The 27,030-nt window shown below is 40.2% G+C and overlaps 1 protein-coding gene across 9 annotated transcripts in view; it reads left to right on the top strand.

The window, feature by feature from the left end:
- ST3GAL6 (ST3 beta-galactoside alpha-2,3-sialyltransferase 6) overlaps positions 1-27,030 on the top strand; it is a 77,160-nt gene that overhangs the window by 20,981 nt on the left and 29,149 nt on the right. For 6 of the 9 annotated variants that reach the window (XM_067739133.1, XM_067739138.1, XM_067739135.1 and 3 more), the window contains 2 exons: positions 20,726-20,825; positions 25,328-25,405. In XM_067739133.1, coding sequence (XP_067595234.1) covers positions 20,737-20,825; positions 25,328-25,405 — 167 coding nt within the window. In that variant the 5' untranslated portion in view covers positions 20,726-20,736. Of the gene's footprint in view, positions 1-5,075; positions 5,144-18,790; positions 19,016-20,725; positions 20,826-25,327; positions 25,406-27,030 lie in introns of all 9 variants that reach the window. The other 3 variants (XM_067739142.1, XM_067739134.1, XM_067739137.1) reach the window with 2 other exon arrangements.

Below are 27,030 nucleotides of genomic sequence, written 5' to 3'. Positions count from 1 at the left end.
GAACTTTTGAGCACTGTGAATGTAGGCTGAATGTAAGGCTGGATCTTCAGGTTTCTTACTGCCAGAAACATCTTAATCGAAGGAAATCTGGGCTATAATCATCTTGGAGATTTCTGGAACTGCCTTTCCTGTCAATCTATACATCTCCTTGCGTCAAGAATATGGAAATATTTTGAGTCCTTATAACCTAATGGTGAAGAGCATGGATTCTGGTATGTGCCTGGCTTCAAATCCCAGCTCCACCACTTACTACTTGGGTATCCTTGGGTACATTATAACTTCTTTGTGCTTTAGTGTCTTCATCTGTATGATAGGAATGACCTTTCTTAAGGGATCATTTTGAGGATTAAAAGAATTATATACCAAGAGCATTTAGAAAAGTTTCGTCACATAAGTGTTCAGAAAATTTAACGTAGTTGTATTGCCGTCTGTTGCACTGTTTTTTCTTCTTCCTCCATTCTCTAGTCTAGGGCTAACAGGTATTCAACTCTTCATCGTTAACTTGTTAGATGTTGCTGACTGACCCTGGCATTTGCTTCTGAGCCTAGAGTACCATATTTGAATCCTTCTCAACATTTTTTTTTTTTTTTTTTTTTTGCGGCACGTGGCCTGCTGCTGTGGCCTCTCCCGTTGTGGAGCACAGGCTCCGGACGCGCAGGCCCAGCGGCCGTGGCTCACGGGCCCAGCCGCTCTGCGGCATGTGGGATCCTCCCGGACCGGGGCATGAACCTGTGTCCCCTGCATCGGCAGGCGGACTCTCAACCACTGAGCCACTAGGGAAGCCCCTTCTCAACATTTTAATGGATCCAAATCAGAGTGTAAGGTGAAAACTAATTGCCAACTCAGATTATTTGTAAAGTTCTTGATTTTCTTTCTTGCTTCAAGACATAAATTTGATATGCTGATTACAAACCTAGGTTGTTTGGTTTTACTAGGACTCAGAGCAGTTTTATTATGAAAAGCATAGGAAGGTATGGCTTCTATAGCCAGAAATAGGGTCTAAGATGAGTTTTGCTAATGAATTACTATTATCTTGAATGCCTTTTGTTTTACATTTAGAAGCAGATGGGTAAGCCTTCCTATCACAGATACTTTGAAATGTTTAAATAAATGTGGAGAAATAATAGCTAGCATAGTAATGGAAGCTTAATTTTTTTTTTTTTTTGGCTCTTATTGTACACTGTCATGAATTCTTCAGTATCTTTACCAGGATGTTATGAAGTTAGTTTTGTTTTTTTTTAAAATAAATTTATTTATTTATTTTTGGCTGCGTTGGGTCTTCATTGCTGCACGCGGGCTTTTTCTAGTCATGGTGAGCAGGGGCTACTCTTGGTTGCAGTGTGCGGGCTTCTCATTGCGGTGGCTTCTCTTGTTGCAGAGCACGGGCTCTAGGCACGTGGGCTCAGTAGTTGTGTCTCACAGCGCAGGCTCAGTAGTTGTGGCACACCAGCTTAGTTGCTCTGCAGCATATGGGATCTTCCTGGACCAAGGCTCGAACCCACGTCCGCTGCATTGGCAGGCAGATTCTTAACCACTGCGCCACCAGGGAAGTCCCCTGAATTTAGTCTTTTATTGAAGCCTTGGTGTATGGGCAGCTTATACTTTATTAGTTTTAAAAGAAGAATTAAAAACAAGATTAGGAGAGTCCTTACCATGTGCCAGACATTTTTCTAAGTGCTTTATATTTACAACCTAAATAGCTCTATTAGGTACTATCTTTATTCCCATTTTACAGGTGAGGTATAAAGAGGTTAAGAAACTTCCTAGGGTCATACGTCTAGACAGAGGTAAAGCTGAGACTCAAACCCATGGTGTCTGATTGCCAAGCAGACAACCTTAACACCTAATTGCGCTGCTACCTGCAGAGAAGAAATTACATGAAGAAGATGAGAAGGAAGATAGAAGGGCCAAATTAAAGAAGTCTTAAATGCCAGGCTAAGTGATTTTATGTGTATTTGGCAGACAATGGGATAACACTGAAGGTTTTCCTGTGGGGTGGATGACAAAATGAGAGCTGGGCTTGCTTTGAGGAGTTTGTGCCAGTGCAGCACATGGGCTGATTTAAACGGAAGATAGATTAGAGATCATTGCTAGTAGCTGAGACGTAATGACAACATGGGTTTAGGAAATAGGATTAAGATAAGAGCTTGAGGGCTTCCCTGGTGGCGCAGTGGTTGAGAGTCCGCCTGCCGATGCAGGGGACACGGGTCCGTGCCCCGGTCCGGGAAGATCCCACATGCCGCAGAGCAGCTGGGCCCGTGAGCCATGGCCGCTGAGCCTGCGCGTCCGGAGCCTGGGCTCTGCAATGGGAGAGGCCACAACAGTGAGAGGCCCGCGTACCGCAAAAAAAAAAAAAAAAGATAAGAGCTTGAGAACACCTGTATTGAGGTGTGCCAAGGAGGAAGAGAAAGATTTAGAAGCTCAGGCAGCAGTAGTGAGACGCAGTGCCACCCGAGGGGTGTTTCAGGAATTGAAAACCATAGAGATTAGAGAGGATTGGAATGAAATGAAGACTAGTGGGTTATTGTTGTGTACCCATGATGAGCCTGGAATCATGCTGGAGGAAAATCCACGTAAAAATGTTCTCCTGCACTGCCAGCTCTGCTACTTAAGAGTGAGGTCACCTTTGGCAAGTTTTTACTTTTTTCTAAATCCTGTCTGCTCCTTTTGTAACGTGGTGACATAAGACCTTACTCTGTCTAAATGCCCTGAACTCTTGCAGTCTTTCCAGCTCTAAGATCTGTAATTCCTGGGTCCCAGGTGTGAATAGCGATAATGGGAAATGTTGTTGTGAGTGAGTGGTGATTCACTTGGCCCTTTTAGGTGAATCAGAAGGCGATGCAGGATGAAGTGTGTGTCACGTAGATGTAATCTGTATATTTTCTCTCAAAAATAGCAGTGGTGATACTGGTAGTAGATGGAAGGTGAAAGGATAAGGCTGTAAACAATATAGGAATGAAAATATCCAGGGAATTTACAGAGAGACCACAAATATCCCCTAGAATGATGATGGAAATTTTTCTCAAAGCCACTTATTTTCAAAGAGAGTCTCACTAGTTTGTTCAGGGAAAATTTTGTTGATTGGAAATTTTAAAAAGTCAAGCCCAAAAGACTCTTAAAAGAGGTAGCATGGAACTTAGAATGAGCTTTCAGTTCCTCTCAACAACTGTTTTTTGTGGAGCCCTGATCCTCTCCATGGGCTATGATTCCTCTTTCTTCTGACCTTCTCCAGCAGTGCTTCTCAAACACACAGGTCACCTGGGGATCTTGTTAAAATGCACATTTGACTCAGTAGGTCAAGGGGTGGAGCTGAGATTCTGCAGCTCTACCAAGTTCCCAGGTGATGCCAATACTGTTACCAAACGCAAGTTCTTGTGCCTAACGCACTGTGAGGCCAAATAAACCGAAGTGTCAGAGTTTGGAGCTGAGAAAGTTTTATTGCAGGGCCAAGCAAGGAGAACAGGTCCTTGTGTTCAAAAACCCCGAACTCTCCAGTGGTTTTTGGGGAGAAGTTTTTAATAGGCAAAATTTGGGGTGAGAGCTGCAGGGTGTGTGAATTTCTTCTGATTGGTTGGTGAGGTAACAGGGTGGTGCTCCAGGACTCTTGTGCTCAGCCTGAAGCTACCATCCTCCACCTGGGTGGGGGCCTTAGTTCCTGCAGAAGAATTCAAAGATATATTGTTGTGTATATTCCTTGAGGAGGAACCAGGACCCTGCCCCAAGGCTGCACTATTCTCCTCCCTTGTTTCTGCATCCCCTCCCTTCCCTAATTAGCAACTGTTTGAATCTGCCCTTTGGAACTCAGGGAAGGTCTAGGAGGCAGAATGAAGCCTATTTCCTACAAACAAGAAATGGGGGACACAGGAAGGTTTTGTACCAGGGAGGGACCCACAGGGTTGGGCTTGGTTTCAGTACTGCTGGTTTGTGGACCACACTCTGAGGAGCAGGGGTCTAAAATATTTAATTTTACTTCCCACAACAGATAATCATAGTCATCCTGGAACAGTGTAACTTCCTTCACCAGACTGTGAGCTCTGTTTGCCAGTGTCTTTAAAATAGAGTGCACGTGCTTAATGAATGCTCAGTAGTAATAGATTAATCCATTCTTACCCCTGTCAGTGATCTGTATTATTCAGTGGTGTCAATAATTTGAATTGTTACAGATAGGGGATTTTTCCTTTTAACTGAGCAATTGAAGCAAATCTGTTATTCAGAAATAGGCACCGGAATGTAATATAAAATTTTCATATAAAGTTAAAAATACATTTACTATACGACCCGTGAAAACACATGCCTACCCAAAGTCTTGTGCTTGAATTTTCAATGTAGTGATGCCAAAATCTCGGCCTCTGTGCTCTGGTGCCAAAGTGAATCTTGGAGACATTTTGGGTGAAATAAAAAAGAATAGCTTTATTGCTTTGCCAGGCAGAGGGGAACACAGAAGGCTGGTCCCCACCTGGGAGGATTTGGTGAGGAGTTCTATAGCAGTAGTTCAAGGGTGGGGTTGCTGATAAGGATCAGGGTGTGTGCAGGTCCTATACTCCTTTAATCTAGCCTCATATGGTCTTCTGATGAGCTTTGAGGTTATCAAACTGTGATCTCTCTGGAACATCTTGCATTTTGTGGGTGTTTTAGTTCTACAGAAGAGCTTAAAGATATTGTTATGTGTGTCCCTTGAGGCAGAACCAGGACTCTGCTCCAAGCAGGCTGCACCACTGTTTCTTGACTGTTCCTCCCTTGACTCTGCATCCCCTTCCTTCCCTGATTAGCAACTGTTGGAATCTACCCTTAGGAACTCAGGGAAGGTCATGGAGGCTAGAGTCTGTTCCCTGCAAACAAGGAACAGGGGACACAGAAATGCTTCCATGCCCAGGGGCTCCATAGGGCCCTGCTTGGTTTCAGTAGCTGTACTTATAATAACTAAAACTAAAAAGTAACCAAATGTTTATTAACTGGTGAATTGATAAACAAATTGTGATCGTGGCGTAGCCATACAATGGAATACTACTTAGCAATGTCAACTGATTTTAAAAAGTGCACAACCTAGAAGCTGAGAATTATGTTTTTTTATTCAGTGCCCTTTCTGAGGACTCCAACCTGAGAGACAACACCTTAGATAGCTCTGAGGACCTGTTCCAAAGAGGTAAGGGAGAAACCAGGATATAGAGGAGTTTTTGCTGAAACAAACATACAGATGTAGTTGAACATCAAAAGATTACTGCTAAAAAACAGACATCTCAAGTTAATGATTTTAGTACTTTTCTATGTGTGGGAAGATGCAAAGTCTGGACTCATTGAAATTATTCCTTTGATATACATCTTAACTGTCTAGGGCCCATATCCTGTTTTTCTCCACCTCAGGGTGCACTGTTGGGGGACTGGGGGTGTTGGGGGGGGCGGTGGCTGCAGTGGCTGATGGTTTGCTGGTGGGCAACATTGCTGTTTGCTGAAATGGTAGGCAACCTATTTTTCTTTTTCTTTTTTTGCCCACAGTAATAAAGAGGAAAAAGGCATGAATTCCTGGTAGAAGTAACAACATGAACAATTTTTTTCAAAAGCATCATACTAATATAAATAAGCCAGAAATAAGATACATACTGTATGATTCCATTTATATGAACCTTTAGAGAAAGCAGAACTATAGTGATAAACAGATCAGGGGCCAGGAACTAGGGGAAGAGAGTTGGCTGCAAAGAGGGACAACACAGGAACTTCCAGGCTTGTTGGAAATGTTTAGTATGATTTTGGTGATTGTTACACAACCTTACAGATTTGTCAAAACTCGTGAAATTGTGCACTTAAAAGTGGTGGGTTTTATTATAATTTTCTTCCCCCTATGCAGTTAATTTTAATTTAATTAATTTTTTAAAAGTTTATTTATTTTTGGCTGCTTTGGGTCTTCATTGCTGCGCGCGGGCTTTCTCTAGTTGTGGTGAGCGGGGCTACCCTTCACTGCGGTGCGCGGGCTTCTCATTGTGGTGACTTCTCGTTGCAGGGCACAGGCTCTAGGCACGTGGACTTCAGTAGTTGTAGCATGCGGGCTTAGTAGTTGTGGCTCACGGACCCGGTTGCTCCACGGCATGTGGAATATTCCCAAAGCGGGGATCAAACCTGTGTCCCCTGCACTGGCAGGCAGACTCTCAACCGCTGCGCCACCAGGGATGTTCCACAGTTAATTTTAAAAATTGGCCACCGTCATTAACCTGTTAACAATATCTATTACTCTTTAGAGTCTATCTTATCAATAGGGCATTAATATAAGAAATAGAGAAAATTTCCACCCTGGGAAAAGAAATGGGTCTCTGAGAGAAAATATGAATAAACAGTAGGACCATAAGAAGTTCCCTTAAAAGCTTCTTTATGTATTTTCAACGAAGCTGAGGCTAAAGGGAGAGATCTTGAAAACAGGAACTTCAGTTCATTTATTTTTAACATCTAATATAGTGTGCTATTAGCTGAATGATTTTAGTCTGTCCTGCTGCACTATTAAGGAACAAAATTCTGCTGAAACATCATTTCTCTTCTTTTTATATTCTTTGCAGTGAGCATACCCAATTTTGGGGGCAGGATTTGGTCATCTGCTTTGGCAGTGACAGCTTAGCTTTTATTAGCTGAAAAGATCTGTCTACATATGCTAAGGATGAGCTCTGGGAAAAGCATTGGCTTTCTTTTCTTTATTTTTTAAATTCTATTTATTTAGTTTTTATACAGCAGGTTCTTATTAGTTATCTGTTTTATACACATCAGTGTATACATGTCAATCTCAATCGCCCAATTCATCACATCACCACCACCACTCCCCACTGCCACTTTCACCTCTTGGTGTCCATACGTTTGTTCTCTACATCTGTGTCTCTATTTTTGCCTTGCAAACTGGTTCATCTGTACCATTTTTCTATATTCCACATACATGTGTTAATATATAATATTTGTTTTTCTCTTTCTGACTTGCTTCACTCTGTATGACAGTCTTTCTCTATGTCCATACACATCTCTACAAATGACTCAATTTCGTTCCTTTTTATGGCTGAGTAATATTCCATTGTAAATATGTACCACATCTTCTTTATCCATGCGTCTTTCAATGGGCATTTAGGTTGCTTCCATGTCCTGCGTATTGTAAATAGTGCTGCAGTGAATATTGGGGTGCATGTGTCTTTTTGAATTATGGTTTTCTCTGGGGATATGCCCAGTAGTGGGATTGCTGGGTCATATGGTAATTCTATTCTTAGTTTTTTAAAGAACCTCCATACTGTTCTCCATAGTGGCTGTATCAGTTTACATTCCCACCGACATTGCAGGAGGGTTCCCTTTTCTCCACACCCTCTCCAGCATTTGTTGTTTGTAGATTTTCTCATGATGCCCATTCTAACTGGTGTGAGGCGATACCTCATTGTAGTTTTTTTTTTTTTAATTAATTAATTAATTAATTTTGGGCTGTGTTGGGTCTTCATTTCTGTGTGAGGGCTTTCTCCAGTTGCTGCGAGTGGGGACCACTCTTCCTCACGGTGCGCGGGCCTCTCAGTGTCGTGGCCTCTCTTGTTGCGGAGCGCAAGTTCCAGACGCGCAGGCTCAGTAGTTGTGGCTCATGGGCCTAGTTGCTCCGTGGCATGTGGAATTTTCCCAGACCAGGGCTCGAACCCGTGTCCCCTGCATTGGCAGGCAGATTCTCAACCACTGCGCCACCAGGGAAGCCCCCTCATTGTAGTTTTGATTTGCATTTCTCTAATAATTAGTAATGTTGAGCAGCTTTTCATGTGCTTCTTGGCCATCTGTATGTCTTCTTTGGAGAAATGTCTATTTAGGTCTTCTGCCCATTTTTTGATTGGGTTGTTTGTTTCTTAAATATTGAGCTGCATGAGCTGTTTATATATTTTGGAGATTAATCCTTTGTCCATTGATTCGTTTGCAAATATTTTCTCCCATTCTGAGAGTTGCCTTTTTGTCTTGTTTGTAGCTTCCTTTGCTTTGCAAAAGCTTTTAAGTTTCATTAGTTCCCATTTGTTTATTTTTGTTTTTATTTCCATTACTCTAGGAGGTGGATCAAAAAAGATCTTGCTGTGATTGATGTCAAGCAGTGTTCTTCCTATGTTTTCCTCTAAGAGTTTTATAGTGTCTGGTCTTACATTTAGGTCTCTAATCCATTTGGAGTTTGTTTTTGTGTATGGTGTTAGGGAGTGTTGTAATTTCATTCTTTTACATGTAGCTGTCCAGTTTTCCCAGCACCACTTATTGGAGAGACTGTCTTTTCTCCATTGTATAGCCATACCTCCTTCCTTGTAGATTAGTTGACCATAGGTGTGTGGGTTTATCTCTGGGCTTTCTATCCTGTTCCATTGATCTATCTTTCTGTTTTTGTGCCAGTACTGTATTGTTTTGATTACTGTAGTTTTGTAGTATAGTATGAAGTCAGGGAGTCTGATTCCTCCAGCTCTGTTTTCTTCCCTCAAGATTGCTTTGGCTATTCGGGTCCTTTTATGTCTCCATACAAATTTTAAGATTTTTTATTCTAGTTCTGTAAAAAATGCCACTGGTTATTTGATAGGGATTGCATTGAATCTGTAGATTGCTTTGGGTAGTATAGTCATATTCACAATGTTGATTCTTCCAATCCAAGAACATGGTATATCTCTCCATCTGTTTGTGTCATCTTTGATTTCTTTCATGAGTGTCTTATATTTTTCTGAGTACAGGTCTTTTACCTCCTTAGGTAGGTTTATTCCTAGGTATTTTATTTGTTTTGTTGCAGTGGTGAATGGGATTGTTTCCTTAATTTCTCTTTCTGATCTTTCATTGTTAGTGTATAGGAATGCAAGAGATTTCTGTGCATTAGTTTTGTATGCTGCAACCCTACCAAATTCATTGGTTAGCTCTAGTAGTTTTCTGGTGGCATCTTTAGGATTCTCTATGTATAGTATCATGACATCTGCAGACAGTGACAGTTTTACTTTTTCTTTTCCAATTTGTACTCCTTTTATTTCTTTTTCTTCTCTGACTGCTGTGTCTAGGATTTCCAAACCTATGTTGATTAATAGTGGTGAGAGTGGACATCCTTGTCTTGTTCCTGATCGCAGAGGAAATGCTTTCAGTTTTTCACCACTGAGAATGATGTTTGCTGTGGGTTTGTCATATATGGCCTTTATTATGTTGAGGTAGGTTCCCTCCATGCCCACTTTCTGGAGAGTTTTTATCATAAATGGGTGTTGAATTTTGTCAAAAAGCATTTTCTGCATCTATTGAGATGATCATATGGTTTTTATTGTTCAGTTTGTTAATATGGTGTATCACATTGATTGATTTGTGTATATTGAAGAATCCTTGCCTCCCTAGGATAAATCCCACTTGATCATGGGGTATGATCCTTTTAATGTGTTGTTGGATTCTGTTTGCTATTATTTTGTTGAGGATTTTTGCATCTATACTCATCAGTAATATTGGTAAGTAATTTTCTTTTTTTGTAGTATCTCTGTCTGGTTTTGGTATCAGGATGATGGTGGCCTCGTAGAATGAGTTTGGGAGTATTCCTTCCTCTGCAATTTTTTGGAAGAGTTTGAGAAGGATGGGTGTTAGCTCTTCTCTAAATGTTTGATAGAATTAACCTGTGAAGGCATCCGGTCCTGGACTTTTGTTTGTTGGAAGATTTTTTTTTTTAATAAATTTAAAAAAATTTATTTATTTTTGGCTGCGTTGGGTCTTTGTTGCTGCGCACAGGCTTTCTCTAGTTGTGGCGAGCAGGGGCTACTCTTCCTTGTGGTGCATGGGCTTCTCATTGCAGTGGCTTCTCTAGTTGCGGAGTGCGGGCTGTAGGCGCACATGCTTCAGTATTTGTGGCTTGTGGGCTGTAGAGCGCAGGCTCAGTAGTTGTGGCACATAGGCTAGTTGCTCTGCAGCACGTGGGATCTTCTCAGACCAGGGATCGAACCTGTGTCCCCTGTATTGGCAGGCAGATTCTTAACCACTGCACCTCCAGGGAAGTCCCTGTTGGAAGATTTTTAATCATAGTTTCAATTTCATTACTTGTGATTGGTCTGTTCATATTTTCTGTTTTTTCCTGGTTCAGTCTTGGAAGGTTATACCTTTCGAAGTATTTGTCTATTTCTTCCAGGTTGTCCATTTTATTGGCATAGAGTTGCTTGTAGTAGTCTCTTATGCTTTGTATTTCTGCGGTGTCCCTTGTTACTTCTTTTTCATTTCTGATTTTACTGATTTGAGTCCTCTTCTTCTTTTTCTTGATGAGTCTGGCTAATTTTTGTTTATCTTCTCAAAGAACCAGCTTTTCGTTTTATTGATCTTTGCTATTGTTTTCTTTATTTCTATTTCATTTATTTCTGCTCTGATCTTTATGATTTCTTTCCTTCTACTAACTTTGGGTTTGTTTGTTCTTCTTTCTCTAGTTCCTTTAGGTGTAAGGTTAGATTGTTTATTTGAGATTTTTCTTGTTTTTTGAGGTGGGATTATATTGCTGTAAACTACCCTCTTAGAACTGCTTTTGCTCCGTCCCATAGGTTTTGGATCATTTTGTTTTCGTTGTCATTTGTCTCTAGGTATTTTCTGATTTCCCCTTTGATTTCTTCAATGATCTCTTGGCTATTTAGTAACATATTGTTTAGCCTCCATGTGTTTGTGCTTTTTACGTTTTTTTCCCTGTAATTGATTTCTAATCTTTTAACGTTGTGGTCAGAAAAGATGCTTGATATAATTTCAGTTTTCCTAAATTTAACAAGGCTTGGTTTGTGACCCAAGATGTGATCTCTCTTGGAGAATGTTCCATGTGCACTTGAGAAGAAAGTGTAATCTATTGTTTTTGGATGGAATGTCCTATAAATATCAATTAAATCTATCTGGTCTATTGTATCATTTAAAACTTGTGTTTCCTTATTAATTTTCTGTCTGGTTGATCTGTCCATTGGTGTAAGTGAGGTGTTAAAGTCACCCACTATTATTGTGTTACTGTCGATTTCCTCTTATAGCCGTTAGCAGTTGCCTTGAGGTGTTAAAGTCACCCACTATTTTTGTGTTACTGTCGATTTCCTCTATTATAGCTGTTAGCAGTTGCCTTATGTATTGAGGTGCTCCTATGTTGGGTGCATATATATGTATAATTGTTATATCTTCTTCTTGGATTGATCCCTTGATCATTATGTAGTGTCCTTCCTGTCTCTTGTAACATTCTTTATTTTAAAGTCAATGTTATCTGATATGAGTATTGCTACTCCAGCTTTCTTTTGGTTTCCCTTTGCATGGAATATCTTCTTCCATCCCCTCACTTTCAGTCTGTATGTGTCCCTAGGTCTGAAGTGGGTGTCTTGTAGACAGCATATATATGGGCCTTGTTTTTGTATCCATTCAGCGAGCCTGTGTCTTTTGGTTGGAGCATTTAATCCATTCACGTTTAAGGTAATTATCGATATGTATGTTCCTATGACCATTTTCTTAATTGTTATGGGTTTGTTTTTTTGTAGGTCCTTTTCTTCTCTTGTGTTTCCCACTTAGAGAAGTTCCTTTAGCATTTGTTGTAGAGCTGGTTTGGTGGTGCTGAATTCTCTTAGCTTTTGCTTTTCTTTAAAGCTTTTGATTTATCCGTGGAATCTGAATGAGATCCTTGCCGGGTAGAGTAATCTTGGCTGTAGGTTCTTCCCTTTCATCACTTTAAATATATCATGCCACTCCCTTCTGGCTTGTAGAGTTTCTGCTGAGAAATCAGTTGTTAACCTTATGGGAGTTCCCTTGTATGCTGTTTGTCATTTTTCCCTTGTTGCTTTCAATAATTTTTCTTTGTCTTTAATTTTTTCAGTTTGATTACTATGTGTCTTGGCGTGTTTCTCCTTGGGTTTATCCTGCCTGGGACTCTGTGCTTCCTGGAATTGGGTGGCTATTTCCTTTCCCATGTTAGGGAAGTTTTTGACTATAATCTCTTCAAATATTTTCTTGGGTCCTTTCTCTGTCTCTTCTCCTTCTGGGACCCCTATAATGCGATCATTGGTGTGTTTAATGTTGTCCCAGAGGTCTCTTAGGCTGTCTTCTTTTCATTCTTTTTTCTGTTCCACGGCAGTGAATTCCACCATTCTGTCTTCTGGGTCACTTATCTGTTCTTCTGTCTCAGTTATTCTGCTATTGATTCCTTCTACTGTATTTTTCATTTCAGTCATTGTATTATTCATTTCTGTTTGTTCTTTAATTCTTCTAGGTGTTTGTTAAACATTTCTTGTATCTTCTCAATCTTTGCCTCCATTCTTTTTCCGAGATCTTGGATCATCTTCACTATCATTATTCTGAATCCCTTTTCCCTGTCTCCACTTCATTTAGTTGTTTTTCTGGGGTTTTATCTTGTTCCTTCATCTGGTACATAGTCCTCTGCCTATATATTTTGTCTGTCTTTCTGTGAATGTGGTTTTCGTTCCACAGGCTGCAGAATTGTAGTTCTTCTCGCTTCTGCTGTTTTCCCTCTGGTGGGTGAGGCTATCTAAGAGGCTTGTGCAAGCTTCTTGATGATGGGGGACTGGTGGTGGGTAGAGCCAAGCACTGGCTTTCTTGAAAGACTGAAAGAGGAGATGTGTGTATACGTATAGGAACTAGCTGCATAGCATGGTATAGCAGAAGAATTGGGGGGAAGAAGAGAGAAAGAAAACTATGCATATTCTCCTTCCGCTATGCAGAAAGGAAAAGACTATGTATTTAGAAATCAGCCAGAATGTATACAGTTGGTCCAATTTGTTGAAACTATACTAATAGCTTTTCCAGGGAGGAGGTATGTAAATCAAATTATAATTTTCTATTAATTTACTCAGTAATAGCAGATTTCTTCCCCTTAATTTGTATTAAATAACAGTAGCTCAGAACTTCAGATTTAAATTTAGCTTTTTTAGGTGGTGTAATATTGCATACTGAATTTTATATGTGCTATTTTTATTTTTAAATTTTGGCCTGTTGAGAATTTTCAGGTCCTTCTAGTAGATATCTGATCAACCAGACTACTAATTCCTTAAGATTTATCTCTTTAATTGTGAAATGAACTGTTTTCTCTTTTGTATTTTAATGTTTCTAAGTATATTTTAATCCATGCCTACTTTAATGTGTATCATTCCCTTGCTTAACAGGGTATTAAGTAACTATATTAAGTTCATGCTGTTATAGTTAAAAAATACAGTGATTATAGTTCTCCAGAATGTACAATTTAGAAGTTTCCCATAATATACAATATAAAAACCCAGAAAGATCTCTTGAGTGGGGATGATAGCACCCCTGTTTTCATCATCGTATGTGAAAAGGGCTTAGTGCAGTGCTGGGCATTTTGTAAGTACTTAATAAAGTGTGCTATTATTTATATGATCATCAGCACCAGAGGGTGGAGGTCCTTAGTATATAAATGAGGCTTCTGGACACATTTGGATCATACCATTAATGATAAGGATCATTACTTGAAAAAGGGGTAATAACTGACTTAAAGAGAACTGAGGCCTTTCCATCCATTGCTGCCAGGTCCTATGTGTCTTCTTTAAGGTTTGGGCTCTATGGAGATGGCTAGATCTAGAAGGCTTAGGGGACCCGTGGGTCTGGACTAAGAGACTTAGACATTAAAGCGTAGGTAGAGCTGCAGTTCATGCTCACAGGGGCATGTGATTGCAGAGAAGAGTCATACGCTGAGCAGTAAATACGAAGAGGAAGGAAGGCAGGATGTAAGATCTGTTGCCAAGTTCAGACAGTCTCGGGTATGTGTCAGTGTGAGCTGAGGTCTGGTGGAGACCTGAATGAAGAAGAGTCTCTCCCAGGGTTGAATGGACACAGGCTGAGAGCAGGGCCACCTGGTAAGATTGTGGAGGTGAACCTTGAACAGGGACACCTGGCTGAGAGGAAAGTTGTGGTTAAAATCCTGCCCATGCCAAGCTATGTGCCCACAGGGCTGTGTGGAGCCAGATTGGGTGTCCTTGTCTATTTTGCACAAAGATGCAAGTTATCGAGTATTTTTTTTGAGCAGAGGTATGCTGGATGAGAGAGGAGACCGAACAGCAGCAGAGCAAGACCTCTGTCACTGGGGAAGCAGAGGGTATCAAGGGATAGAGTGGATGAGTACATGGTGTAGGATCCTAGTTACTTAGAATTGGATGTTTGATTGCTGAGCTGCTGGGGTAGCTGAGAGAGAGAAGAATGAAGACCTTGGAAAACTAGGATGTAATTCAGGGACCCGGCAACGGGAATTCAGGCCAGGTGAATGACATGTCCAAGTGTGGGATCAGTAGGAACCTGACCAAACTGTTGAGCTGCCGCTGGAGGCTTCTCAGGCTCCCTTTCCTTTGGGCCAGGATCAGGCTCAGAGGTTGGGGTGGAGCTGAGCCTACAGATGGGCACCGGGGTGTGTCTGCAGCTGAGCCTAGAGGTCACTGGGGGGAGAGAGGCCGGGCAGGCTGGGTCCGTCTGGAACCATGTGTGTGGAAGCATGTTTCTTCCTTGGAGTCATGTGATACTGACTGAGATACCCACCGGGTTTTTGTGCTTAGAGAATAGAATGATGTTTCTAGAATTATTGCTGAATATGCTTTTTTCTAACTGGTTGTTGGAAAAACAAGCCTCTTTAGGTTTGAAAAAGCATTAGAGAGTCTAAAAATAAGAATCTGACCATTTTCAAGTGTCATTCCATAGGGTTTTTGTTTTGTTTTTATAAGCAATGCTATTATGGTTGCCCTGGGGCTCAAGAATGTGCTTTGAAATAGGAATCCTCCAGTTTGATTCTTAAGCGTACTGAAGTTTGAGCATCACTGCTCCAGGACACTCAATAGAACTATGGAGGAAAAAAAAAGTGGATTTACTGAAATCCAAAATAGGGTGGGGAAGAACAAGGTTGTGAGTAATAGGGTGTTATTTCAGCAGTCTGTGACTATAAACTTTATCTCCATTTCATCAATTCCTAGAATTGATACCGCTTAGGGAGCTGGTAGGATGGGCAGATGAGACATTCTGTCATGTTTAGTCTGTTATCAGAAGGCTGGACCTTGCACCAATCTGTGAAAGCTCACATCCGGAGAACAGCAGTACAGTGTGTGGACTCTGATCTGATAGATACGGGTTTGAGTCTGTTCTGCAATTTATTATCTCAGGTAAGTTAATATTCCTCTCAGAGCTTCAGTTTTCTCCTCTGTGAAATGGGAATTGTAAGTTTACTATTTCCCTCACAGGGTGGTTGTGAGGATTACATGAGATAATACACCGAAAGCATCTGTCGGGGGCCTTGAAAAATGCTAAGCACTGCAATATCTTAATGATTCTAATTAGCCATTATTCATTAGGCATTACCATGTGGTAGGCATTTTGGATAAAAAATCAATACAAAGCATCTAGTTATGAGATCTGTAACTACGTTCAACGATTATCCACTTAACATCTTCTGTGTGACATGTATTGTTAGAAGTAGATAAATAAATGCAAATAAAATGACAAATCCTGCTCTCATGGAGTGGGGTCATTATTGTAACATCTGTTACGGTCTCCGTATTTCAGTACATTCCTCCATGGTTCTCTTGAGAATCCTAGAGCAGTGATTCTCAAACTGTAGTTTGGGTCGGCGTAAGAATCAGACTGGAGTGTTCTTGTTTCAATACACTTTTCCAAGCCCTAGAGACTCAGATGAAGTAGGGGCTCAGGAACGTGCATGTTAACAAGCCCTCGGCTGGTGCTGGCCCTTGGAGCTGCCATGTCACTTTGGGGAACCCTGCCCTGCAGCCCTCTCCCTGCAACCCATGTCTGTGTTTGCCCTTTCGGAACTCTGCCCATCAACAGCGCACTGTCAGGAAGTTGTCAATTAGAATTTTCTCTTTTGGGTTCCCCTCATGTATTTTGTCTTGATAGACAGGATGACACCAGGAGTAGAACTGTGAGAAAGAAATGGTCAGACTTAAGTCTGTTTCTGTCTCTTAAACTGTGTGAGCTGGGACAACTCACTGAATTGCAGAAACTTTCATTTCCCTCATTCATCAAGAAGATGATGCCTGCACATCTGTTTTTTTTTTTTTCTTTTTTTAACATCTTTATTGGAGTATAATTGCTTTACATTGTTGTGTTATTTGCTGCTGTATAACAAAGTGAATCAGCTCTACATATACATATGTCCCCATATCTCTTCCCTCTTGCATCTCCCTCCCACCCTCTCTATCCCACCCCTCTAGGTGGTCACAAAGCACCGAGCTGATATCCCTGTGCTATGCAGCTGCTTCCCACTAGCTATTTATTTTACATTTGGTAGTGTATATATGTCCATGCCACTCTCTCAGTTCGTCCCAGCTTACCCTTTCCCCTCCCCGTGTCCTCAAGTCCATTCTCTATGTCTGTGTCTTTATTCCTGTCCTGCCCCTAGGTTCTTCAGAACCACTCTTTTTTTTTTAGATTCCATATATATGTGTTAGCATACGGTATTTGTTTTTCTCTTTCTGACTGACTTCACTCTGTATGACAGACTCTTGCACATCTGTTTATCAAGCTTGTTTTGAGCCTTAAATGAAGTGATGGACATACAAGCATTTTATGAACTTATAAAATATACTGTTATTATTAAAGAAAAGGAAAACCTGTTGCCAAGATTGAGCTCACTTTGGCATATGCAGATTATTCATCTATTGGGTTATGTATCATAATTGGGGAAGAAATAAACATTTGATCTCTGCCAATGATTCCTGCTTTCCCTTGACACCCTCTACTCACACTTTCGGTGAATAATTGCTTTATGCCTTAAACTTCGTGAAGGATGTTTTAGGGACTCTGGTCTTAGTAGCATCTGCAGCCAAGAAGCTGATATGTGTTGTTTAATGTCAAGATCTTGAAACTTGTTTGTTTTGGTAACTGAAGCTATATTGAAGGGACTTTTTTTTTCCTCCCCTTAAAGCAGGCACTCTCTGTTAAATTCTTACTGGTGTTCCTTTGAGTCTTTTGCTCAAAGCAAAATGGTTGTTTCATTTATAGACTTATAATTAGAGAATTCATTTATTTGTGGGAGTTTTTGCTGTGAGCGAGCGGAGGGCCTCTACGTGTTTATCACAAGGATATCCTGGCCGGCCCCAGTTTGCTTTGCAACTTGAATATGGTTGCTTTGAATTGCCCATGACATGTGAGAGAGTGGTAAAGCTTCCAAAATTTTTCTCAGGTGGCGTATGCAGTAGCTCTTCGCGAGTAGGTTCATTTTACTTTTTTTTTGTTTTTTCGATACGCGGGCCTCTCACTGTTGTGGCCTCTCCCGTTGCGGAGCCCAGGCTCCGGACGCGCAGGCCCAGCGGCCATGGCTCACGGGCCCAGCCGCTCCGCGGCATGTGGGATCCTCCCGGACCGGGGCACAGACCCGTGTCCCCTGCATCGGCTGGCGGACTCTAAACCACTGTGCTACCAGGGAAGCCCTCATTTTACTTTTTGAAGCAAAAAAATGTTTTCTCACACTTCTTTGTCTTCAGCTAAACCACAAACTGCTGAGGAAAAAAACAACATCTCGCTTACCCATGCTTTCCTGCTCTGTAAAGTGATATATAAATTTCCCAAAGAATATGTTTTGAGGGACAGATAAGCAAATTGAACTGTAAATACTGAGTTCTTTCTCTAGGCTTTCATATGCTATCTTACCTTAGATGTAAATATGTTTTAAAAAAATTGCTGATACTGATAAGTGGCATCCTTGTTGGGTGTTTGCAAAACTGATGTTACTCTGGGTGGAGTTTTAAATATTTAGTCTGAGGATTTAAGCAGATTGTTTGGTGACTGTTTTGGCCCATGGTTAAATGTCTTCCAGGACAGTCTTAAGCCTGGTATCAGTAATTTCTAAAACTTTCTCTGTCCAAGTCTAACTTGTGGATTCTAGAACTTCCAGAGTTTCTGAACACCCCTGATATCTGAGGCTGTCCAATGTACAACAAGAGGCTTAATTATAGTGTATGTTCAGCTGAGTCACAGTATAGAAAGAATTCCATTGTGTTCTTTGGAGTCTTTTATATTTATCCTACATTCATGTTTGTGTGACACATGAATGAGAAAAACAAAAAACGTTTTGCAGAGGCCAGTTCAGTCAAAGGGCTGAATGAGCCAAGGCCAGGCCACACCAGCTCCCTATGTCCTGCCATCATGAATCATGACTCGTGGCCTCTGGCCAAAGTGTTTAATTATTAGCACTTCTCTCACACGTGAAGGGGAGGAAGCAGAGCTAGCATTTGTTGAACATGTCATAAGGGCCGGGCTCTGGGCTAGCTATCTCGCTGTCTTTGTTTCCTCAATTAACCAGTTCAGTGATGTGTCCAACATCTCCCATGCCTCACTGTCTTAGACTTTTACTCTGATCATCCCGAACCTTAATTCTCTCCATTACTTGGATTTTACCAATTATTTCTCAAGAAGCACAGAACCATACTTTTTATTTACCCACTAATGATCATGCAATTTGTTTCTTGCTTTTTACCAAGAATTTAAGGTGATTTCTAAAATAATGCACAATACATCAAGACATACATTGCAAATGGGCAAGGAAGACAGAATAAGGTGGAAAGGGAAGCACAGGCCTGAGGTGATCTACGAGTCCTTTCCATGTTTACTCCCTTTGCCAGCAGAGGAAGTGGCCTTTCCGCCACAGCCACACCCAACTGACTCTTTCTGTCAGACCAGTAAGAATACTGCACAGGCTACATTAAGGGCAGGCCAAGTTTCCCTTTGGTTTTCTCAAAACCCATGCATTTTATTGTATAGGAAAAAAGCATAGCTGGCTTTAGCTTTAGAAAACAAACAACCATAAAATATACGAACTTATTCAGCACATATTTTTGTGTCCTAGGTTATGCCAAACGCCCATCATTTTGGCCACTCTAACAGCCCAAAGAGGTTGGCTGTGTGCTCTCACTCCTGAACGTGTGAGAACAGTCAGGTTGGAAAAAGGGAGACTGATTTACCTAAGGCCTCCCTCCAAGCCAGGAATTATGTGGAGTTGGGCCATGATTCCTGTCTTCTGATTTCTAACCAGTGTTGACTCTTCACGGGGATTATGTCTGCTAAATTAGAAGTATGTGTAAACTAAAATTTGCTCATTTAACACGTTCATTTGCTTCCTCTTGACAGTCTTCATTTCTAATTAATTTATAATAGTGGCACATGGGGGTGGTGGCTGCCTTAATTGCAGTGAGAAGCAACAGCTGACACCAAGGGAGGTGTGCTCAGCAATCTGCATGGGATAATCCCTACAGTTTAGGGTCAACTCCAAACAGCCCCACACCCTCATTAGCTCCAGAGGGTCTCAACCCTAATGGAGCCCAGAACGATTATTACCTTTGTTACGATGACCTCACATGATCCACAACAGCTTCATTTATGTTTAGTAGATTATACTTAAGAAGGCAATGGAGCTCTTTAAGAATCTAACCAATCAACTCTACTTCAATAAAATTAAAAAAAAAAATAGAATCTAACCAGACTCACACGTTCGACACTGCATTGCCCCAACTGAGGTTAATAGAGACGGACAGGAATGAGCCGAGTGGTACATTCAAGTATCTAGATGGACCAGCAACTTGATAAGAGATGCAAAGAAATAGTATATCTGTTTAAGCAACATGCATTGAAATAGAAGATCTAGTATAGAAACATATATTAAATTTGTCTTTTGCATTTCATTACATGTAGAAGTGAGGACATACTCATTTCTGCCTTTGAAGCAGAAGTGGGAACTAAAAATGTTTTAGGCTATAAAAAATATATTTTGTAAAGGGCTTTTTTTTGTTTTTTGCATTTGTACTCTAGAGAGGATGGTGTCCAGGTTTGTGTCTATCTATAAATGTGCAGTGAACTATACTGTCCATTTAGTATAAAAACAAGCAAATAATTAGCTAAATTTACCTGTGCTGTGATATGGTGCATCTAAAAGTGTGTAAAAAGTGAGGATGTGGGAGGACTTCCCTGGTGGCACAGTGGTTAAGAATCCAGCTGCCAATGCAGGGGACATGGGTTTGAGCCCTGGTCCGGGAAGATCCCACATGTCACGGAGCAACTAAGCCTGTGCACGACAACTACTGAGCCTGTGCTCTAGAGCCCGTGAGACAACTACTGAGACCACGCACCACAACTACTGAAGCCTGCATGCCTAGAGCCCATGCTCGGCAACAAGAGAAGCCACTGCAGTGAGAAGCCCGCGCACTGCAGCTAGGGAAAGCCCGTGAGCAGCAATGAAGACCCAAAGCAGACAAAAATAAATAAATTAATTAGTTAATTAAAAAAAAAAATTGAGGTTGTCGGAAATATTTTTTAGTAGCTTTCTTCCCCCAGTTTTTTAAAATGAGAAAATGACTTTTAGCATAAATAGCATTTAAAAGTCATTTCGAGCAATGACAAAACCAAATGTTTGTTTACATCTTAAGGCATATATTCATTTTCTCTTGAGATAGAGAAAATAGGTATTTTTTAATATTTCTGAAAAAAGTTTTGGATTTGAAATAGATGTGTAAAATTTTGTTCTGAATGAATTTTTTTCCTATCTAACATGGGAAAGTATTGGTCTAAACATGAATCATGTTTTGTTGATTAAAGAGGATGAGGAGAGACAGAAAAAATATTCACCTTCTGAAAATTTAGTAGGTGTTTCCAAAATAACAGGCTGATGTCAGTTTCTTATACTCTTCTCTCTATATGTTTATTCACTAATGCTTGTATGTAAGCCATTGTGTAAATCACCTGTATAACGATCTTGTCTTTCCCTTGGCCTTCATCCCCTGTGTTTCAGGTGGGCCAGCCATGAGAGGGTACCTTGTGGCCATCTTCCTGAGTGCTGTCTTCCTCTATTATGTGCTGCATTGTATATTGTGGGGAACAAATGCCTATGGGTAAGTTTTATTTTTGCTGTTTAAAAATGACTACCAAACTGGTGTTTCACATAGACCTGCAAATGGTATTAGAGGGACCTATTAAAAAAAACAAAAAATAAACAAACAAAAAACAAACCCTGTAACACTTTGAACCTTTTCTAGCTTTTCCATTATAAATTGGAGTTTTACCATTCTAGTATCTTATACATTACATCTAACAGTTTAAATATTGATAAACAGCAACATCTTTTTATTGACTTTTCAGTGAAGCAGTGGTGTTGACCGTCTTTGGGGCATCACATTCTTATTTATATAATTCATCTTTTTGAATTGATGGAGTAATTCTTAGACTCAGTGGCACTTGATTCTTAGAGTCTAAAATGCTTGGATAAGAGACTGTTGATAAAATGTAGACACTACATATGGTTCCTTTTGTTTAAAAATATTTGGTGAATAATGATGTATGTGCAATTTGAAATGACTTTGACTTGAAATGTCACATATAAAATTTGAAGAAGCACAGGTAGTTTTATTAAAGAGAAAACTTCTATAATAAGATTTTTTATCATTTTTCCTTTTTTTTTCCTATTTTGAAAAGTACTTAGTTTGAATGAATTAATTGCAAATAAAAAATTAGCTACAGTTTATAGCCTGAATAGAAATGACTAGAATAAATACCACACAGGACTTGATTTCCTTGCATTCGTCACAAAGCATGTGACAATCTAGAAAACTTCAAAATCAATTATATTTCTTTGAAAAAGGAGTAACAGCAGTTACTGATACATCACAACTCGTCAACTTATAATACAAGCTTCCTGACATGCATTTCCTGAGTGAACCCAAATGTTCATTTTTTCAAACAAGGACATTTTGACAAGTTGAAGTAAAGTAAAATGGTTCATGGCTTCTAAGCAACAGGTTTTGTTTTTTTAAAAACCAAAAGAAAATTCAGAACAGCATTGTAATAGGATAAATTAAAGCTATGCTACCACATACAAAATTTTGCTAGAGTCGACTGAGTATAACACAACTTTTCGAACCAAAGGAAAACAAATCAAGAGATTAAAAAAATGATTCTGTCTAATCTAAAATCTGATTTCTACAAGTGTCACGAAGGGTTTGAGGTAGCACAACTGTCTGTACTTTCCTTGTGGTATGTTTAAAAAAAGGGGGTGGGGGAGGGGGAGGGGAGAGGAAATGTTTTCTTGCTTCTGAAAGCAAAGAACTTATTGGAATTAGAGAATAAACTGACCATGCAAGTATGTCCCTCCATTTGGCTATCACTGGTGCTCATCTGCCAGCCAAACATTTCCTTGCCTCCCACTGTGGCAACTGTCCTTTTAGGATTCAGGCCCACAGTTATGGCTGGTCTGTTAGATTAACAGCAACAAAAAAAGAGCACTGTGGTCATTCAACCATTTATACCTCCCTAAATTTCTTAACACCTGAATAAGTCCAAATACAGGATAGCTGATTAAGCATTTCTTTTTCTAAAAGCAAATCGAGTCACTCTCATTTCTTGTTAATTTATGCTTTTTCTCATGAGAATGATTTTTTTCTAGAAAAGTGAACAGATGAACCACAGTTTATATCTAAAAAATAAACTTGCCAAATGTTGCTGATACTAAAAACAGATTAGTTATCATGGGAGGAACATTAGATAATCTAGATTAAATTGCCTACTCAAAGGTGCATATAAAATGTTTCGTAGCATTAAGTTTTTGTTATAGTACTATACTCGGGAGAAACATTAAGGAAAAAATCTTTCCTGATTATCTTCAATGTGGTTAAAAACAAAACATCTCGTACATAATGGTAATTAATATGGATTTGTTTTTACAAAGTATTCTAATTTACCAAATTTCATATTTAGATGGGGGTGGGGAGAGAGGTTCTCTTGTCCCTCTTCCTAACTTTGCAAATCCTTGAGCTATGCTTTGCTAAACTACCATTCACACCAAGTGTGAGACCATCGTTACCGTGCTACTCTATCAAGAACATTCTAAGATATTTTCTATAATAAAGATAAATAGAGAAAAAGTTAATATACATGTTGCTGTATTCTACAATGTTTGCAACAAACTGTAAACTAACATAGTTTGAACCAACAGTACCGTCAGTTATACAAAACAATTTTTCAACCCTGAGGATGGGTGATTCAAAAACACTAAAGGCATCAAATTAGACTATGTCTATTTCTCCTCAAAATATATTTTCAAAACTCAGAATTCAGAAGTCTGGTACTTTTGGAAATTCCTTTGCTTGAGTTTCCCAGATTTTTGCTCAGAAATTGCTACTATGTGTTATAAATGTTTTAAAAAATTCTTCATCTTAATGCAAATGACCAGAGCAGAAAAACTGACGTGGACAACGGGTTGGAAAACCCAAATCACTTAGCTTATAAATGTATAATGTAATCCGGGAGGACAACTGTTAGTCTAGAGGTATCCTTTTTCCTATTGTCAGTCCTTTGGTGAGGAATCAAGTTTTGATGACCTTTAAATCCTGAATGAGTGGTGAGTATAGGATGTCAAAATAAACCACATAAAAACTTCCTGTCTTAGACAAAAGTTCGGTACTTTTTGCCAGTGTTTGAATAGTAGATCCTAGATCATGTTTTTAGGTTTTGTTTTGTTTTGCTAGATTAAAAAAATGATGCTTCTGCATTTAACTTCATCACTGGTTGATTGTAATGCTCTTTATGGAAGGAAGTTAGGCAAATCATTGTAATGCTCTTTACGGTCACTGAAAAAACCCAATGCCAGGTGGGTCGGTTTGGACACAAGTTTTGAGGTTTTGGACTTAAATAATGAGCCATAGATCTCAGGAGTCTGATTATATACCACACGAGGATCCTACTGCAGGCATCTCTCCCTCCATCTCTGCCACTTTTGTCTCTGTCCTGTACTTAGTAATGGAAGACAAGAACAGAAAAGAAAGCACGAAGTTTACTAGATTGCTAATTCCCTACAAATCCTATTCTTGGTCACAGGGGAAATGATAAAGAAGACAATGAAAAGGGTCCAAATTCAGCACATTTTTCTTGTCATCAGAATTTGAGGCACGTTCATGTCACTCCTAAGCTAACACATTACTGCAGACACAGAAAGTATCGTGAAATTACCTCGGATGCTGGTAATTACCTCGGAGCTGGAAATTACCTCGGAACTTGCTTCCTTAAAAACTGTTTAAGACAAGTAATTGTCTTTTTTTAAGAAAAAACACCCACAGTCTTCACAATATCCCCAAATAGTTTGTTTTCTGGTTTAATAACCTTAGAAACCAAGTAATATCTTATACTTTATTTTGTCCTCTGACTATAATTTGGGTTTTGTGGCCTGGTGTGCTGGCCCACCATATTTATGTACCTTCCTCACATATAAATCAAGAGAGTTTTGCCATTTGGGGTATTTACAAAAGATGATTCTCTGCATCTGGCCTCAGTGTTCAGAAAGCTAGCAGTTTTAACTGTGGATTTTGTACCAAAAAAAGTTTAAAATTGAGTCAATCCATGAAGGGTTTAGGCTGTTTCTCTTTGAATCCTGTGATTGCAGAAGAAAATTGATTCAAAATTGATTCTAATTTTTTAGATTAATTCTCCACACAACTGATGATCATTAATAGTTTTTTTTTTTTTTGGTGGTACGCGGGCCTCTCACTGTTGTGGCCTCTCCCGTTGCGGAGCACAGGCTCCGGACGCGCAGGCTCAGCGGCCATGGCTCACGGGCCCAGCCGCTCCGCGGCATGTGGGATCCTCCCAGACCGGGGCACGAACCCGTGTCCCCTGCATCGGCAGGCGGACTCTCAACCACTGCGCCACCAGGGAAGCCCTTTAATAGTTTTTTATATTAGGCTGTTCGCTCTTTCCTGGCTGAGTCTGGGTCCTGCTGCCCCCTGTCCCCTTCATTTGTTTTCATTGTTGTGCTCTGTCTTGTATCACAATACCCTTTGAAATTGTGGAGACAAGTGCTCCATTCAGGGGACACACAAGCGCCTAACCTGTGCCAAGAATAGAGGGGAGTTAGATATGTGACTCTAAATGGTGGGATTTGGGGAGTCCCCGGGGCACAGGCAGGGGCTACGGAACCTGCTCGGGGCAGTGTCTCTGTGGCGTTTGCTGCCCATGGGTGTCCCCGCGTGTGGCACGGAGGACCTACATAGCCGTGTGCATTTTTCAGGCTTTTAGGAACTTCTAAACTGTGAGTCTGGTCTTGGCTTCCACAGTGTGATGATCCCAGTTCTTCTCAAAGGGTCCTTTGAGTCACTGCTCTTTGACCCTTCTGGGTCACTCGTCACCTCAGCCTTTTCCAGTCTCTCGCTTTGCATCCATGAATCCTCAAATGTGTCCAGGACTTAGGAGAAGCTTCTGTCATACGTCAGCGGCTGCGGTGAGCGTTTCTATTCCCTGCCTGAGAAGCCTCTCACTGGTGGCACCGCGTGGGCTCCCAGGGCATTTTCTTCCCTTTGGGCCGTCTTCCTCGTTCTGGTTTCTGACTGATGCTATTTTTGTCTCATAGGGTGCCACCTGTGGAAATGAAGAAGAGAAATAAGATCCAGCCTTGTTTATCAAAGCCAGCTTTTGCCTCTCTCCTGAGGTAAAAATACAAAAGAAACCGTGGCACACAAAATGTTCAAAATGTGTTTGTAATCATTCTCCACACTTCTTTGCTTTTTTTCACGCAAATCTTAGCAGTATAAGTACATAATATGGTTATCCTACATTTAAGGAAGAGCTTGACTATCCTGTGTCTTTTTGTGCTTTTAGTCAGAACTCTGCATATATTTTAAGAAAAGGCATTGAAGAACTCAGTCAGACCAGTATTCTTTTCACACAGGTGAGATTAGAGAGGTCTGTTTGTGTTTGATCATAAAAGAGTGCACTGTCCTTTTAGGGTTTTCTTTCCCCACCCTTGTTCCCATGTTATTTTCCACCCTTGTTATTTTTATTTAACTTCTAGGTTAAAGTTTACAGTAGATATTTTCCTTTCACAGACTTTTAATGAACTACATAGAATGTAAATAATGATTGTTCATTATGGTTGTCAGGACTTGTAGAGAATTTACTCTTCCATCCATAAACATTCTTTTTCTTTGTCACCACTGCTTTGATAGAGTGCTGGTCAAAATGCTTCCAGATTAATAGAAATCAATGACAGTTGGGTCTGGGCATGTTGAAGTGTGTAAAACACATACAAGCTTTTCAGCATTTTATCTTTTAAGGATCTAAAATTAACATTGTCTTTTCTTATTTTCTTTTATCGTATTACTGTATCTCTCCATGACTGGTTCTTAACCTTTTGGGGCTACAGGTCCCTTTAAAAATCAGCCAACCTTCTGGAAAACTTTAGATACATAAAATATTTTTACATCTGACTACAGGTGTGCCACGGCTGCTTGTAGTCAGTCTGTGGGTGTGTGTCCAGTTAGGATCACTGCAAAACTAGAAGAGTGATGTTAAACTTTTTTTTTTTTTTTTTTTTTTAAACCATGACCCATAGTAAGAAATATTTTGCTTTGGAACTTAGTATCCATACATATTTATAATAAAAAAAAGAAAGAATTTTTACCTTTCCTACTCCAGATACCCTGTATTCTGTTCTATTCACTTTTTAAAAATGAGCTGACCATGACTCGCAAAATTGACTTCATGAGCCACCCATGGGTTGCAGACTGCAGCTTCAAAGTGCTACTCTAGAATCAAAGTACTCTTCAGCTTTCGAGAGAAAAGGCATTTTCTTTCTGAGAAAACCCAAAGGGATTAGAGTATTTATGAAAGATTGCTCAGCAGGTGTGTAAGTCTGCACATTTGTCACGTGAATAGTATTCCCTGGAGGCAGAGCTCCCTCCTTTGCAGTAGCCATCAGGAGAAGCTCTGCTGGGAAACCTGGCGGAGTTACCTGCAGTGCTATGAAGAGGACACGTTTCCTTAGCATTGAGCTTGGGTGTGGTTTCTTCTTTGTCAGGTATGGGTTAGTGACTCCAGATAATAGTTACTTCACTTTTTATAGCTTTGGTTTCTTTGTCTCGTCGACTGGAAAAAAAAAAAAAAAAAAAAAAGCACAGCCTAAACGTTGAGAATGTTTTATTTGGGAACCTTACTGAGGACTGTAGCCTGGGATGGCAGCCTCTCAGATAGCTCTGAGGAACAGTTCCAAAGAGGTAAGGGAGGAAATATTGGAGTTTTTGCTGAAAAAGACAGACATGTAGCCATGTTGCAGGA

Source organism: Pseudorca crassidens, chromosome 5 (genome assembly GCF_039906515.1).
Source record: "Pseudorca crassidens isolate mPseCra1 chromosome 5, mPseCra1.hap1, whole genome shotgun sequence".
In the NCBI taxonomy this organism is placed as follows: domain Eukaryota; kingdom Metazoa; phylum Chordata; class Mammalia; order Artiodactyla; family Delphinidae; genus Pseudorca; species Pseudorca crassidens.
The sequence above is the reverse complement of the archived record's forward strand: the minus strand, read 5'-3'. Positions and strand labels throughout refer to the sequence as shown.